Below are 17,608 nucleotides of genomic sequence, written 5' to 3' on the forward strand. Positions count from 1 at the left end.
TGAGAAATAGATAGCTGGAGCTCCAACGGGAACAGGTGAGAGTCTTTTTACTTTTGTTTTTGGATAACAGTCAGACAGCCAGCCAGCCTCTTGATGGATCAAGAGAAGGGAAGCCTGATCACCTTCCGAGAGAGACATCCGTTCAGATGATTGTGCATCTTTCAAACAAATCTGCAGTCAGTCAGTAATTTTTGGGTGGGAGTGTCTGGTATGATTGATGTGTGTATAAGACATCATTTTTTTGGTGAGGTGACAGTTGTCCTCTTCTAAGTGCGTTTCCTGGCCGGGAGACCGCGCCCAGGCCACTGACCAAGGGAAGCGTTGTCTACTGTTCCTACTTGTGTCGAGCATTCAGACCCCTTACTGAATTCTCATCATTTACCCTACCCTCTGTGTCTGTCTTGGTGGCTTTTAGGTTACAAGTATGGGTGGTAAACATAGTGTTGAATCTCCCCTACAATCCATCATCTCCAACTCCAGCCTCCCCCGTATGTAGATGAACGGACCTCAGATAGAGACAGGTCAGAGCCATGTCCAAATGCCCCGTCCAGTAGACAAGGGGACTCAAGTTGTTGTCCACCTACATCAGATTCAGCAAGTTTGTCAATGTCAAATCTCAGTAAATATACTCCGAACCGTAACACTCTGGGTATAGGCAGGACAGAAATAGGGAACTCAGTAGTAGTCAATGAGCTCCCCAATCAAGTGTCCACTTCCACTCCGAGAAATCCTGATGCAAACAGCCGCACCCTTGCCCCGTCTTTCAACATACCTCTGCAAATGCCCCTAAGAAAACAGGCAGTGGGGGAACATCGGACTCTAGTTTACACCCCTTTTTACTACAACAGATTTACTGAACTGGAAGATTCATAACCCTGCCTACTCTGAGAAGCCCCAAGCCATGACAGATTTGCTCCGGTCAATAACTCAGACCCATAATCCCACTTGGTCTGACTGCCAGCAACTTTTATTGACCCTTTTTAATACTTAGGAGAGACACAGAATTAACCAAGCAGTGCAGAAGTATAAAGTCAAAAGACCCTTCCTATTAGAAAGACTTTGTAGTTTTGGGGGGGCGCATCAAGTCCAACATCAGTTCCTGTATATGCCTGATTGCCCTATTCCCTTGCTGGGCAGAGACTTACTTGCTAAACTCAGAGCACACATATATTTCCAATCTGACGGACAGGCTATCCCAAAATTGCCCCATCCCTTTGAAGCCCGCATACTGCAAGACATCCCGGGACTATGGGCAGAAGACAACCCACCAGGATTAGCCAGACACATTCCCCCAATCCTTATTGAATTAAAATCAGGAGCCACTCCAGTCAGCCTGAAACAGTACCCAGTCCCTCGAAAAGCCCTAGTAGGAATACAAAAGTACTTAAACAAATTCCTACACTATGGAATTCTAAAACCCTGTCAGTCTCCCTGGAATACACCTCTACTCCCAGTACAGAAACCCGGAACAGCTCACTGTCATCCTGTTCAAGACCTCAGAGCGGTCAACCAGGCTGTAATGACCATTCACCCAGCGGTCCCGAACCCATACAACCTATTGGGATTAATACCAGGGGAGGCCACCTATTTCACAGTTCTGGGTTTGAAATATGCCTTCTTCTGTCTCAGAGTGGCAGCACATTTTTGCTTTCCAGTGGGAGGACCCAGAGACTGGGGGTAAGGGACAACTGACATGGACACATATACCCCAGGGATTCAAAAACTCCCCTACACTATTTGGAACAGCCCTGACCCAAGACCTGAAATCCTTCAAGTCTGATCCTGAGAATAGAGTCCTCCTTAGGTATGTGGATAACCTATTGATTGCCGCCAAAAATAAAGAAGAGTACCTTCAAGCTACTAATGAACTGTTACAATTACTGTGGGAGGCAGGTTATAAGGTGTCCTGGAGAAAGGCGCAATTGTGCCAAGAGACTGTAAAGTACCTGGGATTCAGAGTATCACAAGGACAGAGACAATTGGGAGAAGGCAGGAAAGAAGCTGTTTGTCAGATTCCCACCCCGACTACCAGACGGCAAGTACGTGAATTCCTGGGGGCAGCAGGATTCTGACGAATCTGGATACCTGACTTTGCCACAAAAGCCAGAACCCTCTATGAATCCACAAAGGGGGGAGAAAAGGAACCCTTTTAATGGGGAGAACAACAAAACAGAGCATTCAAAGACATTAAGGTCTCCCTAATGCAGGCTCCTGTACTAGGCCTGCCGGATAGCCAAAAAGTCTTCTATTTGTATGTCAGTGAAAAACAAGGAATAGCAGTAGGAGTCCTGACACAATACTTGGGGTCGTGACAGCGCCCTGTAGCATACCTTTCGAAACAACTGGACACTGTAGCTCAGGGATGGCCATCCTGCCTGTGGGCTATTGCAGCAACAGCCCTCCTTGTGGCCGAAGCTGACAAGTTGTCATTAGGTCAGGAGACTTATGTCTGAGTCCCACACCAAGTACAGGTATTAATGGATTACAAGGGAAATCACTGGTTCACTAACAGTCGAATGGTTAAATATCAAGCTATGCTGTGTGAAAATCCTTGTATCCACTTAGAGACTGTAAACACTTTAAACCCAGCCACTCTGCTCCCCATCTCACAAGAACCCCTAACTCATGACTGTCTCCAGGTAATGGATATGCAAGCCGACCAGACTTGAAAAGACAGCCCCTTTTAAAATCCAAACGTTGAGTACTTTATTGGTAGCTGAGGTGACACCCTGGATACACCACTCCAGGGTAAAATGAGCTGCTGACCTCAAAGACTCCTGGCACAGTACAGTAGATCCCCAAGATCCTTTGAGACTGAGATTGACCAGAGAAATCAGAAGGAAGAACTCCAGCCCTGCGGCCATCACACCCCTGGAAGCTGCTGGCTCAACGCACGGTGGAAGATAAAGATAAAGAACATCTACTAATCTCTGCTCCAATCACAGCCCGGACGCTGGTTGGTCTATGCATAAGCTGAAGCTTGAGGATATTCATCGATGTTTACTAAAATCTTTATAATGAGACTATTGATAGCCATAGCAGTGATACTGCCCGAGCTAAAAAGGGGGAGGGTAATTCATGTGACCCTTGTATAAAGACCACCAGAGTAGGATCCATAACTAACAAGATGTTACTGTGGCACTCTCATTATCAAAGCAAGGGCACAGTAGCTGGTACCTGCATACATAATGGGACTACCTATTCAATGTGCTCCGTTGAAAATCAGATAACCTGTTATAACCCCACTTATGTACCCTATAAAACTTGGCTAACTGCTCGGAGCTTTAGCTCCACTGGTAAGCTGGTAAACCATACCCTGATCACCAACTCAAGTATTGCAGAGACAAGTTTTAATTATTTTCTGATTCTCTCTATAGTGTATGGAGTGCTAATATTTTTACTCTTTTTGTATTCTTATTTTTACCATGGGCCAAGGGTCACTATCCCAGTGTTTTATAAGTTAATGAGAGACCCAACTGGAGCTGACAATGGGGAATAGTCTCGGTAGAAGAATGTTTTGTGCCTGCTAGTGAGGCCACCATAAAGGAGAAAGAAAAAACTGTATGTTATCTAGTGATGCTTAATCTCGCTCATATTAATCGCTATGATTATGATCAAAGGGGGGAATGAAGTGGCAGCGAGGGTCAGTTTATATGGCCATAGTTATGTGTGTAGTAAGACTGATTTAGAATTTCAGCTAAGAATCATATTTCTTGTATTTCATGTTGAAACTACTTGTAACAGGTTGTGGATAAAGACACTGGACTTACTCACTCCCCCTCACATACAGAAACCTGTTCCTCTTTCTGTGCAAGGAAAAACGAAAGTTTTGCATAAGGTTTAAAAATATATATGTTTTGCAGAACTTGTCTGGGTTAGGATGCGTAGGTTGATTTTCAAAAGGTTAGAATGTTTTGTATAACCGAAGTGTACGGCCTGTTCGCTTGTGACGCAATATGCTGACATTGTATGTACACTGTATGAGCTGTATTTTGGACACTTGACATGTGTCAGGTCAAGCGTGTCCACTTTTTTGGCCAAAAAAGTGGAATAAATCAGAGAACTGAATCTGAGTCCTGTGTCCAGCAACGTCATTTACCGATATTCTGCCTAAAATCTGCTACTTCATCCCCTTACATTGGTGGTCAGTGGTGATGTGTCCCCTTGAATTGTTGGTAAATGGTGATGTGACCCTTTATGTTTCAGGTTTTTGGTATTGTTCCGTTACATTGGTGGTCAGTGGTGATGTGTCCCCTTGAATTGGTGGCAAATGGTAACGTGACTCTTTATGTTGCTGGTCATTGGGGATGTGTTCCCTTACATTGATGGTTTGTGGTGACGTGTCACCTTACAGTTCTTAGAAATGGAGAGGCCACGTATCACGTGAGTCATGTGACAGGGGCTTTCAAGCCTTCATGATCTTGCTGCAACAAATTTATTAAAACAGAAATTAAAGGTAAACTAAATGGACATTTTACTTTAGTAAGGTTGCAATGTTTCCTAGAAATCATCTCCTTGAATTATTTCTTTATGCCAGTTACATATTATAGGGCATTACAAAATAAAATACCTACACTTAGACGATTTTGAACTACATTGCAAGCGATGGAAAAAAAGAAAGAAAGAATCAAGGGCGTATAAATAAAATAAACATACTGGCAACTGCTAGGGTAATAATGAAAACTACAATTTCACTTAAACCTTTTTACCTACACATGACCAGACACCTCTCCAGTGAATGCAGAGCCCCCAATAGCCCCTGTAAGCAGTGCCAGACCTGCTTCATCATTCAGCAAAGACTGAGTTAAACAAATTCCTTTTCAAAGCTGATTTCCAGCTGATTGTGTCTGATATTTATAACCAAGCTCCTCTCTCTCACTCTCTCTGAGAGGTTGTGGAGTGTGTGAATTGTGTGAGGTTCTTCGGCTGGAGGTGGGAGGGAGAGCAAGGGAAGGAGGGAGGTTCAGTCCTACAAGAGAGATGGTTGGGAGGAGGTATCTCTTCATTACTGGAGTGGGGCAGAGATTCAGGTGGTAGGAGAAGCAGATGGGCTCAGACAGATAATGAGTAGCCTCTCAGACAGACACTACAAACAAGAGCTGGGCTTCTCTGCATAAACCTAAGTTGAATTGGAAAGGACCATGAGAAGACAAATGCCTTTGGATATTAAATTAAGTCCACCTCAAGACAGCCAGGTTCAGTTTCAGTGTCCATCTACGACGGGGAGCTAAGGATGGCCAATTTGTTGACTTTTATCAATCGTTACTATGCTCTCTACCTAGAGGTTTACTAAGCTGTGGTGCTGAAATGGCCAGCACCCAGCAAACTTGGCATCTCAATGACTCCTGGAAGGGCAATGGTGGAGGAACCGGCTTTCCAGGCAACTTTGCCTTCTCCTGGACTGTATTCTTGGCTGTTCTCATGGGGATCTTGATAGTTGCCACAGTGTTGGGCAACGCTTTGGTTATGTTGGCTTTTGTGGTAGACTCCAGCCTTAGGACTCAAAACAACTACTTCTTGCTCAATCTGGCCATCTCTGACTTTCTAGTAGGTAAAGTATCACTCTATTTAATGTCTATCACATTTTCTTCACCTATATAAAGCCAGCAGACTTTAACCATACCCCCTGCTTCAACAAAAGCATACAATCTCCTGCCACTGCAATAGTCAGACTACAGAGCTAATTTTGCCAAAAGCCAATTAGCTTGGCCATACATTATACATTTTTCTTGTTCAATTTCTTTTATCTTTACCTTCAACTATGTAGTGCCAGGGGCTGCCTGATTGCATACAAATTGAAAGTGCTTAGGTTTGACCTCATATGATATGGTTTTGGTAAATGTAAACAAACATTGTACAATGAAGTTGTATAATGTATGGCCAGCCTTAATCAAGCGGTATGTTTTCAGGCTGCGGAAAGACTTGGAGGAAACCCATATCCCCAAAAAATTCTCTTTAGGGGTTTGGATTTCTTTACAATTTGCATGAAAATTGAATCTAGATTTTACAAGATCAGATAGAGTACTCATGGCTTAGGCTAGATTCATGTTTGATTAACTTGTTAACTAGATATATATGTAGGTTGTATAAACACTCTGTGACCCACAGTAACCGATTAGAATTTAATTGGTTACTATGTCGCTGTACAATGCACACGATCCCAATCCTTTGAATGGCCTGACTGAATAAGCCAGTCTCTAAATATGCATTTAAACCAACATATCACATTTAAGTGTAAAGAACTATTCAACTTGCTTTTAATATATAAAGTCAAGGATTTAAGTCATATGAATTCTTACCCACAGCACAAAAGATATATAGAGAGCTTTTTAAAGCGTGAAACAGAAAGTACCATTAGGTATATCCCCCTGCTGCTGCCTTCAATGGGCTGCATTTCACAGAAGAAAACCAAGCACTGCAGCCTCACAGTTGCTTGTCAATGCTAACCAAGCAGCCGGTCGGTAGAGATAATGAGTGGGCAGTAACCTGCTGGTCAGTCGCCGGGGCAAAAATAAGAAACTCTTTAAATATCCACCTACCCCGCAACAGAAAACTTAATCTACTTTATAAAAATAAAATTTTAGTAAGACCCATCAAGGTTCCATATCGAAGGTTACATAAACATCACTGTGAAAAAATTAAGATATTTATAGGCATGCTATAATAGGAGATAATTACACAATCCATACAAGATTGCAAGCTCTTTAGCCTAAGCCAGTTTAAAGGACCACATCCCAAAGTGTTTTTTTTATTCTTTAATCTGAACATGGATTTCTCATTGCCCTTTGAAGGATGTCTCTATCATGATGAAGACCATGTAGTAAATATAACAAAATAGACAATTTCCCCTCTCCAATTTTATTATTATCCTGATCCTTTACAGATACACAGCCTTCCTCACAGTCCTATATATCTGTAGGAAGTGTAGGGGACTATGCAGATTCTATTCAGAGCCATTTCTTGCTTGTGAGCTATTTCGTACAAATCACTTCTGGCAGGGTTAATTATCAATGTCATTTTCAGTTCTGGCTCTACTTGTCAAGTAGTTTTCTGAGCCCAGAAGGATCGTAATAAAATGTGTGATACAAATTAAGTGGGTTTTGCTTTACACGGGTCTCAGCGTTAACATCAGCATTAAGGCTGGGTTCACACTGCTGCGAATTCTATTGCGAATTTGAGCCGTTGCGATCGCTCAAATTCGCAAGTCATTTAAATTACATAGATTAACATTAGTGCCGTTCACATCGACGCGTTGCGAATATAACCTGCGTGAAAAAAAGGTCCTGTGCGAGTTTACTGCGTTGCGTTGCGAATTTAGTCTCCATAGACATCAATGTAAATCGTTCTTGAATCGCATTGATGGTTCACATATGTGCGAATTCCACCACACTACTCTCCACAAAAACCAGGAAGTACACAGGAAGTTAAGACCCTTTTTTTTTTTACATTATGATTCCATTGGCTAGACTATCAATCGCAGCTATATCCAACTCCTGAAATTCGCGGTAAAATCGCGGTAAATTCGCAGTAAAATCGCGGTAAATTCGCGGTAAAATCGCGGTAAATTCGCACTGCAGCAGTGTGAACCTAGCCTAAAGGTATACTAGGGCATTCTTTTTGGGGAGGTATACGTAAACGAATCTGTCATACAGAACAACATGCCTCGAGAAGTCTGCCCACCTTAGCCTGAGTCAAATCTCATCAGGACCTGTTCTGATCTTTCCTAGCAAAGATACAATGTACAGATTGGGTAGTGAACGCTTTGTTCTATTTTGATGATTGTTTGCAGGTATTATATAGCATGTAGGAAAATGTAAGCATGCAATAACAATAACTGCCTGCCAGTGCTCTTCATATATTCTGCTATTTGCCCCTAGATGGAACACATTTTTCAGACATGATTGCCTTGCTTGCATTTATTGGATCGGGAATAGCCAACCCCCACACAGGAAAATGTTTTAGACTACCGGATGAACTTGCCCTACAAAAGCGGGCTTGTACCATTAATTGCTAAAGCAGTCACACCTGACTCATGGCTTTGTTTTGGCACATGTACTTAGCTGAACAGTAGGCATACAGAAAACTATACCTGCCAAAGTATTTTCATTACAGCCCCTTCACAGAGCATAGACCTGACTGTCAGGGGATGAGACTTACAGGTCTTCTCTACCCACCACCAACCCACTCACTGACTGGACAGTGAAAGAAGAAGCAGCAGATTGATGGGCCCACCTCTCTGTCATTCTGCTCTCTCCTCCCATCAACAAGTTTCTTCTTAGCACACGAGTAGTGCTTTTGGCACACTTTGTATCTTCTCCCTCTTATAGACTTAGCGCTGCTGTACCAAGGTCACAAAAAGCTAATACAAGCTTGAAGTGGTTGTAAACCCTCACATACAGCCTCCTAAAGCACACATTTTACACATCTCTGAGCTTTAGCAAGCAGGGAATGAGGATTTGATGTCACACAATGCACATCATAGAGCCAGGAGCTAGGTGTAATCTGAGACCTTAGTAGAGTGAAAGGACACATCTCCCTCTACACAGTCTCTTAGGGAAACATGCACAGCCGAAGCTGTCAATTAGCCTCTATGTTCTGGGGAGAGGAGATGTCCCCTGGGATTCTGTGGTGTTGGCTTAACCTGTCAAAAATGACTTACGCAGATAGCAGAGGAAAGAGAGAGCAGCTAGGGACCCCCCCACTAGGTGCTTTGGATTGAGGCTAGTACACACTATAGAACAGAGTTTCTTAACCAGGGTTCCATGGAACTCCAGGGTTCTTCCAAAGGTTGCCAGAGGTTCCTTGATTAATGAGACATTTCTGCGTATCAGATAAGTTCCCAGACACTATTGATCTTTCTAGCTATCTGTACAGGGGTAATTATTCCCAATGACCACAAGTGTAAGGAGCATTCTTCCCATTGACCATTACACTAATATATCGTGAGATGTAGATATAGGAATTTTTAGCAGGGGTTCCTTACATAGTAGGTGAGGTTGAAAAAAGACAATATGAAACAATGCAGATAAATGTGGACAGTTTGTAAAGTCTGTATTGTTCAGAGGACTACATAGTAAGAGAGATTAGATTACACACACAGCTAAATGTCTTTCTAGTTTTGTCGGTTTACAGTGGCTGCTAGTAAGCATGCAGGCCGCGCCTTCTTATTTAGGGACCCATTTACAGCACCCTGGTCCGCTGGGGTGTTACATAGTTACATAGTAGGTGAGGTCGAAAAAAGACACAAGTCCATCAAGTCCAACCTATGTGTGTGATTATATGTCAGTATTACCTTGTATATCCCTGTATGTTACGGTTGTTCAGGTGCTTATCTAATAGTTTCTTGAAACCATCAATGCCCCCCCGCTGAGACCACCGCCTGTGTAAGGGAATTCCACATCCTTACCGCTCTTACAGTAAAGAACCCTCTACATAGTTTAAGGTTAAACCTCTTTTCTTCTGATTTTTTTTTTTCAAATAATGTTTTTTATTAAACATATATTCAGGTAAATAGAAAAGACAATGACACTGTATTCTACGAAATTCACTGTGCCAGCGACAAAACTGATAAGCAACCAGCATCAATGAGCAATTATTCAAATATATAAGGATTATATCAGGTACCATATAAAGTTCAATAGTCAACAAGTAGGTTTCAACATGGACCTTAGCATTGTCTAGTGAGAAAAAAAAAAGGGAAAGAGTATAGTAGAGAAAAGAAAGAGAGAGTAAGGAGGGAAGGGAGGGGGGAGGAGGGGGAGGCTCGGTCATTGGTTCAAGGCGGATCTTCTCGTCTATGCCATTCTTCCCAGACCTTATCATGCGCCTCCAATCTATCTTGTAATCTAGCAGTCATTTTTTCCATCAGCTCTATGTCTTTTATTCTGTTGTATAGGTCTGTTTGAGTAGGCGGGTCCCATCGTTTCCAATAAAGGGCTATAAGGCATCTCGTGGCTGTCAGGACATGTCTAAGCAGTTTCTTGGAATGCTTAGGTATCTGTAAACCAGAGACTCCAAGAAGAAATGATTTTGGGGTTCTAGGAACCTGCACACCTAACAGGCGAGTTAGTAAAAGCTGTGTCTCCGTCCAAAAAGGCACTATCCTAGGACATGTCCTTTTCTTCTAATTTTAATGAGTGGCCACGTGTCTTGTTAAACTCCCTTCTGCGAAAAAGTTTTATTCCTATTGTGGGGTCACCAGTACGGTATTTGTATATTGAAATCATATCCCCTCTCAAGTGTCTCTTCTCCAGTGAGAATAAGTTCAGTGCTCGCAACCTTTTCTCATAACTAATATCCTCCAGATCAGAGTCTTGTAGAGCGGGAGAATTATCATTTTATCTTTGGAGTTGATCCCCTTTTTAATACATGCCAATATTCTGTTTGCTTTGTTAGCAGCAGCTTGGCATTGCATGCCATTGCTGAGCCTATCATCTACTAGGACCCCCAGGTCCTTTTCCATCCTAGATTCCCCAAAACGTTCACCCCCTAGTGAGTAAATTGCATTCATATTTTTGCCACCCAAATGTATTATTTTACATTTCTCTACATTGAACCTCATTTACCATGTAGTTGCCCACCCCATTCATTTGTTCAGATCTTCTTGCAAGGTTTCCACATCCTGCGGAGAAATTATTGCCCTGCTTAGCTTAGTATCGTCCCCAAATACTGATGCCTATTCCAACCTCCAGATCGTTTATGAATAAATTAAATAGGATTGGTCCAAGAACAGAACCCTGGGGGACCCCACTTTCCACACTGGCCCAATCCAAGTACGCCCCATTTATCGCTACCCTCTGAACTCGCCCCTGTAGCCAGTTTTCAGTCCATGTACTCACCCTTTGGTCCATGCTGACAGACCTTAGTTTGTACAGTAAACGCTTATGTGGAACCGTATCGAATGCCTTTGCAAAATCCAGATACACCATGTCTATGGGCCTTCCTTTATCTAGATGACAACTCACCTTCTCATAGAAGGTTAATAGATTGGTTTGGCAAGAATGATTCTTCATGAATCCATTCTGATTACTGCTAATGATACCGTTGTCATTACTAAAATCTTGTATATAGTCCCTTATCATCCCCTCCAAGAGCTTGCAAACTATTGACGTTAGGCTAACTGGTCTGTAATTCCCTGGGATATATCTTGGTTCTTTTTTAAATATTGGTGCTACATTTGCTTTTCTCCAATCTTCTGGTACCATACCAGTCAATAGACTGTTCTTAAAAATAAGGAACAATGGTCTGGCAATTACTTCCTTACGGACCCTCGCATGCAAGCCATCTGGTCCCGGTGACTTATTAATGTTAAGTTAATCCCCCACAGTTATTACCTTTTGTTTCACTTGACCCTCCCTTCTAGATTGTAAGCTCTAACGAGCAGGGCCCTCTGATTCATCCTGTATTGAATAGTATTGTAACTGTACTGTCTGCCCTCATGTTGTAAAGCGTTGCGCAAACTGTTGGCGCTATATAAATCCCGTATAATAATAATATTAATAGCCTGTCATGACTCTGCAGTAATACTTTCATGCCCTGTCTGTCTCTTACCTTGTCTGCGTATCAGCCTTAGGGCCTGCACTCTTACACCTGCGTGGTTAAGTAATATTGTGTGTTTGGTTTCCTGTTTGCCGTATGCTCTACGTCTGTTTCTATTACTAATCTTGGCTTGTTCTTTGACTATCCCTGCCTGCTTGTTACTCTGACCTTTGGCATGTTCTCTGTCTGTCCTTGTCTGCTAGTTGCCCCAAACTTTGGCTTATCTCCTGACTATCCCTTGTGTCCTGGGCTGCTGCTTCCTCTCTATCCTCCTGTAGCCTGGGGCCACGACCTAGAGTCAGTTGCAGCGCAGTCCATCCTCACCACTAGAGGCTCTGGTGAACACCTGCTGGCTCTTAGACTCCACGCCTCAGGAGATCTTATGCTCTAGCTCCCAGTGGGATACGTGTTGGTGCTTCAGTGGACCTGCCTTCGTGAACCACCCAGAGTTCCATCCACAGAAGTCAGCAGTAGGGTCCACTACCTTAGTGGTGCACTCCTGACTGCAACGGTGTGCATCTGTCACCTTGACTCAGGTAACCTGACATAGCCCCTCCAAGGGTCCCCCAGGCACACACCTCCCAAAAATACAGCCCCCTCAAAAGCCAGGGCCCATAGACAGTAGGCAAGAGGCTACCCTGCAGCCCCCTCCAAAAGCCCCTGTCCCGGTTTGGTCTGTCTCTCTCATCCTCTGGAACTCACTACCCCAATCTGTTTGGCTATCTCCTACTCTGTCTTCTTTTAGGGGATCCCTGAAAACTCATCCCTTCAGGGAAGCTTATCCTGCCTTCTACTTCACCTTCACCAAATCTTTTATTTCTCCCATCAGTTCATCCCTCACAGTTGTTACCTTTTGTTTCACCAGCTCCTCCCCATTAGATTGTAAGCTCCCAGGTGCTGTATTTAGAAAAAATAGTGCAGCATTTAAAAAAAATGAAAGTGCACTTAAAAACAAGATAACCCAATATAGCATAAAGTAATAAAGCATCACTGAGACCTCCCCCCTATCTCTAGAATATGCTGGAACCTTGTGGAAAGATGGGAGGGGAAGTAAGGTGGAGCTGCCTGGAGTTTTTTCTGAGGGCCCTAACCAATCCCCAACTTGGATTGGCAGGGGGCAAGCCCCCTAAAATACTCTGGGTCAGCCCAGCTGGGGAGGAGAGTTCGGGTGGCAGCTGGAGATGGAATGTTAGGCTGTCGTGGCTTTTGAGGAAGCTCCCCAGTCTGGGGGGGAGGGGGGGGACCTTGGGCCTGAGCTCGGGTGCAGATGGGACCTTCTCAGAACCCATGGAGGTTTCCTGGCCAGGAGGCACTGGGAGCAAGGAGAGGACAGCGGGAGAACACTGTTGGGCAACTCTCCAGAACAAAAGGAACAGCCAGGAGGGCTGGGGAGTGGCACACATTCAGAAGGACTGAGAGGCATGCCTGAGAGGACTGGGATGGAAAAGTCTGGGATGGGCGCAGAGCCAGTCAGGAGGACTGTGGTGGCACAGGCCGTGGAACAGGGCAGCTGCAGCCAGGAGGGCTGGCAGTGCCTGACGAGGTGGTGCTGGGAGCAGTAACCACAGATAGGACAGCTAATACAAAAGACTTTCATTTGCTACACCATAGGGGCCAGATGTCCCTGCCTGCAAATAGGGAAGGGCGAACGGTTAGGCCCAAGCGTAAGTTTGGACCGAACTTCCGTTGTTTGGACGTTCGGCGAACATCCGAACAAACGGGTCATTCGACCATTTGTTCGCCCCCCAGAACCGACCACAATGCATTGCAGCGCTGAACAGTGCATTGCAAGCCCTGATTGGCTGAAGCAGTGAAAGCTTCAGCCAATCAGGACACAGAACACTGTCAGAGCACAGAGCACTGTCAGAGTCATGATTGGACACTGTCATCATGACTTTATCCAATCATGGCTCATTCCCACCCCACAGTATAAAAGTATTCTTTCAATGGCAGCCATTTTCAGTGTGATTTCAGCGTGGAGAGAGATAGAACAGGGCTCTGTTCAGTGCTATTAGTTAGTGTGCTATACTGTGCTACTTCGCTTCAATTGTCAGTGTAGAATATTAGTTTAGTGTTAGTCTAGGGATAGTGTGAGTGTAGTGAGGAGGACCATCATTCAGCTTTGCATAGTGTGCAGCTAGAGTAGGGACAGCTCAAATAGTTTCACTGTAGTGTAGTGAGACTGTGTCAGTAATCTTTACATTAGTGTATAACTAGAGTAGGGAAAGTTCAGATAGCGTCAGTGTAGTGACGGTTGAACACCGTCTATTTGATTGCGTTACTGCCAGTTTAACGCCATTTACTTCTGTGTGCGTTACTGCCAGTTTAACACCATTTACTTCTGTGTGCGTTACTGCCAGTTTAACGCCTTATTGTTTTGTGTGCGTTACTGCCAGTTTAACGCCGCCATATAGTTCTGTGTGCGTTACTGCCAGTTTAATGCCATATAGTTCTGTGTGCGTTACTGCCAGTTTAACGCCATATAGTCCTGTGTGCATTACTGCCAGTTTAACGCCATACAGTTCTGTGTGCATTACTGCCAGTTTAACGCCATATAGTTCTGTGCGTCACTGTACGTTTGGCGCATTATATTGCAGTATATTATAGTGTATCCGTGGTGTGTGTCTGTGTAGTGTGAGTACTCAAATTGCACCAAACACAAAGCAGAGACAAGTGTGCAGTCCCCTGCAGTTGCCAGAGTGGATAAACCTGCCTCCTTGTCCACATCTATTCCTGCCAAAGCCCCAACATCAGCCATTGAGGAGTCAGCTGAGTTATTTGACCACAGCGTCAGCCACTTGCACCTTGATGATGCCCATCCATTACTGGATTCAGATGTTGGTTCTGAGGTTGAGGATGACAGGAACATGAGCCTAAAGAGATGGAGGAACACTGGTAGACAAATTGGCATTCATATTCCCCAAGCTGCAGCATATTGTCAAGTTGTCTCCAGGGGTAATGATGAAGGTGGAGGAGATGGAGATGATGATGATGATGAGGTCACTAAATGCGACTTGGGTGCCAGATAGAGCAGAGGAGGAAACTGGAGGTGAGGTGGCACAACCCCAAGGAGGCCAACATCAAGAAAGAGTAGAGAGCAGCCACCCTATTCCATCACATTCTGCAGCTGTTATCTCCCGGCCCACTCCCCAAAGCTGTCTGGGCCTTTTTCAGCACATCTGCAGCTGATCGCTCTGTTGCTATCTGCAAACTGTGTCTCAGGCACATCAAACGTGGCAAAAACACCAGCCATTTGGATTCCACATGCTTAAGGCATTTAACGTCCAACCACTCAACCCATTGGCAAGAGCACCTAAAAGCCACACAAAAGGGACACAAATATGTACCTCCTCCTCCTCTTTACCCACTTCAGTCTGCCCCTGCTATACTGAGTCATTGACTCTCAGCAGCCTCCACTGACAGGGATGATGGTATAGCACAGGGTGTCCCAGGTCCTAGCAGCACATCTGCCAGCAGCACAACACCAGCTGTAGACTGTAGCCGGCAAATTTCTCTGCCCCATCGGCTGCAGTAGGAAAAAAAATACAGTCCCTGCCACCCACATGTCCAGCATCTAAATGCAAGCTTGTCAAAGCTGTTGGCTCTCCAACTTCTGCCTTTCAGCCTGGTGGATTCTGCCCCCTTCCATGAATTCGCACAATGTGCTGTACCACAATGGCAGGTTCCCAGTCGCTACTATTTTTCATGTAAGGCTGTTCCATCTCTCTACCATCACGTGGAAGGGAATGTTTTGGCATTGTTGGGCAAGGCAGTCAGCCGTAAAATCCACCTTACTGCTGACACATGGTCCAGCAAGCATTGGCAGGGGCAATATATTTTAACGGCACAATGGGTAACGCTGCTTTCAACTCGAAAGGATGCAGGACAGGGCTCAGTTCTGCAGCTTGTTGTGCCCCCACTGCTCCATACAGCTGGTGGTGATGATGCCAGACCTGAAAAGCTCTACCCCCTCCTCCTCCTCCGCCACCTTCATGCCCTCCTCTGCAGAATTGTCCTATGAACATCTAGCAACCCTGGGTACGTATTTAGGAAACGCTGCACCCCGCTGCAGCGTTCAAAGGGCTATTCTATGAGTCAGGCTAAAAGGTGCCATGCAGTGCTTCAGTTGGTGTGTTTAGGGAACAGGAACCACACCGGAGCAGAGATTCTTGCAGCTCTGCAGGGACAGGCCCAGAGGTGGTTCACAACACGCCAGCTGCCAGGAATGGTGGCGTGCGATAATGGCTCAAACCTCCTGTCTGCCCCTAGACAGGGAAAGTTGACACGTGCCATGCCTGGCACATGTCCTCAATTTGGTGGTGCAGTGTTTCCTAAATACGTACCCAGGGTTGAAAGATGTGCTAAAGCTAGCCAGAAGAGTCTGTAGTCATTTCAGGTGGTCATACACAGCCAGTGCTCGGTTGGCTAAAATTCAGCGGGAACTCAACTTTGGCAATGCTGCAGTGGCTATACATGCAGCAGAGGGGTGTCAACGAGTACCTCTGCGAGTATGGCATGACGACAGGCTCAGGCCACCTCGGCTTTTCTTCCCCACGCCAATGGCTAATTATTAAGGATGCATGCACTGTATTGTCACCATTTGAGGAGGCCACAAGGATGGTGATCCATGATAGTGCATGCATCAGTGACACAATCCTTGTTGTGTTCCTGCTGGAGCAGGCTCTGCGTGGCATTATGGACAGGGCACTGGAGGCAGAGCAGCAAGAGGAAGAGGAGGACTTCCTTTCCTCTCAAGGCCCACTTTATCCAGACACCATCATACCTATGTCACCGAACATACAGGAAGAGAGAGGGGAGGAGGATGAGGAGGAGGATTCTGGCACTTTCATAGGCTTCAAAGAAGAGGAAGACATGCGTCAATCTGTAAGCGATGGCTTTCCAACCCCAGGACCCTTGGGGGTAGTACGTGGCTGGGAGGAGGACGTTCCAGATGCTGTCATCCTGAGTGACCCCGAGGAGTCTGCTTCTCAAGCCTCTGCAAATCTGAGGCGCATGGGCAACCTCATGCTTTAAAGCCTGCGAAAGGACCCAAGAATATGTGGCATAAAGGAGAAGGTTGATTACTGGTTGGCAACCCTCCTTGACCACCGTTATTAGGAGAAGGTCTCAGAACTCATCCTATCCCCACAGAGAGTGCAGAAGATAAAATCTCTTGAGGAGACGTTAAAGAGGATTTTAATGAACGTTTTTCCTGACTCCAGTAGGTTACAGTGTCGTGGAAAAGGTCGTTTTGAGTCGGCCCAAGTGAGGCATTTTGGAATTTTTTAGTCCTCAACGCCCAGGACTTTCAGCTTCCACATCCCATCGGCAGCGTCTGCATCACATGGTGGACGATCACCTCGGGCCAAAACAAAGATGGAGAGCTTTCCAGCTGACGATCCACTGACTTACTGGGTCATGAGAATAGACCACTGGCCAGAACTTGCCCAGTATGCTGTTGAGTTGTTGGGCTGCCCTGCATCCAGTGTGCTTTCAGAACGGGCATTCAGTGCTGCAGGAGGTTTCGTTACTGATCACAGAACGCATCTGTTGACAGACTCCATGGACCGTTTGACTTTTATAAAAATGAATCAGTCCTGGATTAACAGCTATGAAGCCCGTGATGCCGATGTCACTGATTAAGCCTTTTTGGGATGTGGAATGTCTGCAGGACTTTGAGGCTGCCTAGCTTTGAGGATGTTCAATCATTTCATCTGGAAGAATGTTTTTGGTATAGGTTTCATGGGCACAATTAACACCCAAAGATCAATTTTTTAGTACCTGTTTGACAGGTGCATATCATTGCAATTTTTTACAGCAAGGCCAATTCTTGCTTTCATCAAGAGTACCTCTATAGGGTTATGGTGGGAAGGCGCCACCAACACCCAAAGAACAATTTTTCTGCACCTGTTTGACAGGTGCATATCATTGCAATTTTTTACAGCAAGGCCAATTCTTGCTTTCATCAAAATTACCTCTACAGGGTTACGGTGAGAAGGCGCCACCGACACCCAAAGACCAATTTTTACACATCCGTTACTTCTATCCAAAGTCAAAGTGACACCAGAAT

The 17,608-nt window shown here is 44.9% G+C and overlaps 1 protein-coding gene across 1 annotated transcript in view; it reads left to right on the plus strand.

Moving 5' to 3' along the window:
• Positions 1 to 4,965: 4,965 nt before the first annotated feature.
• Positions 4,966 to 17,608, plus strand: part of HRH3 (histamine receptor H3) — a 40,542-nt gene continuing 27,899 nt past the window's right edge. The window contains exon 1 of the mRNA XM_073607519.1: positions 4,966 to 5,551. Coding sequence (XP_073463620.1) covers positions 5,308 to 5,551 — 244 coding nt within the window. The 5' untranslated portion in view covers positions 4,966 to 5,307. The remainder of the gene's footprint in view (positions 5,552 to 17,608) is intronic.

This window comes from Aquarana catesbeiana, linkage group LG12 (assembly GCF_042186555.1).
Source record: "Aquarana catesbeiana isolate 2022-GZ linkage group LG12, ASM4218655v1, whole genome shotgun sequence".
In the NCBI taxonomy this organism is placed as follows: Eukaryota; Metazoa; Chordata; class Amphibia; order Anura; family Ranidae; genus Aquarana; species Aquarana catesbeiana.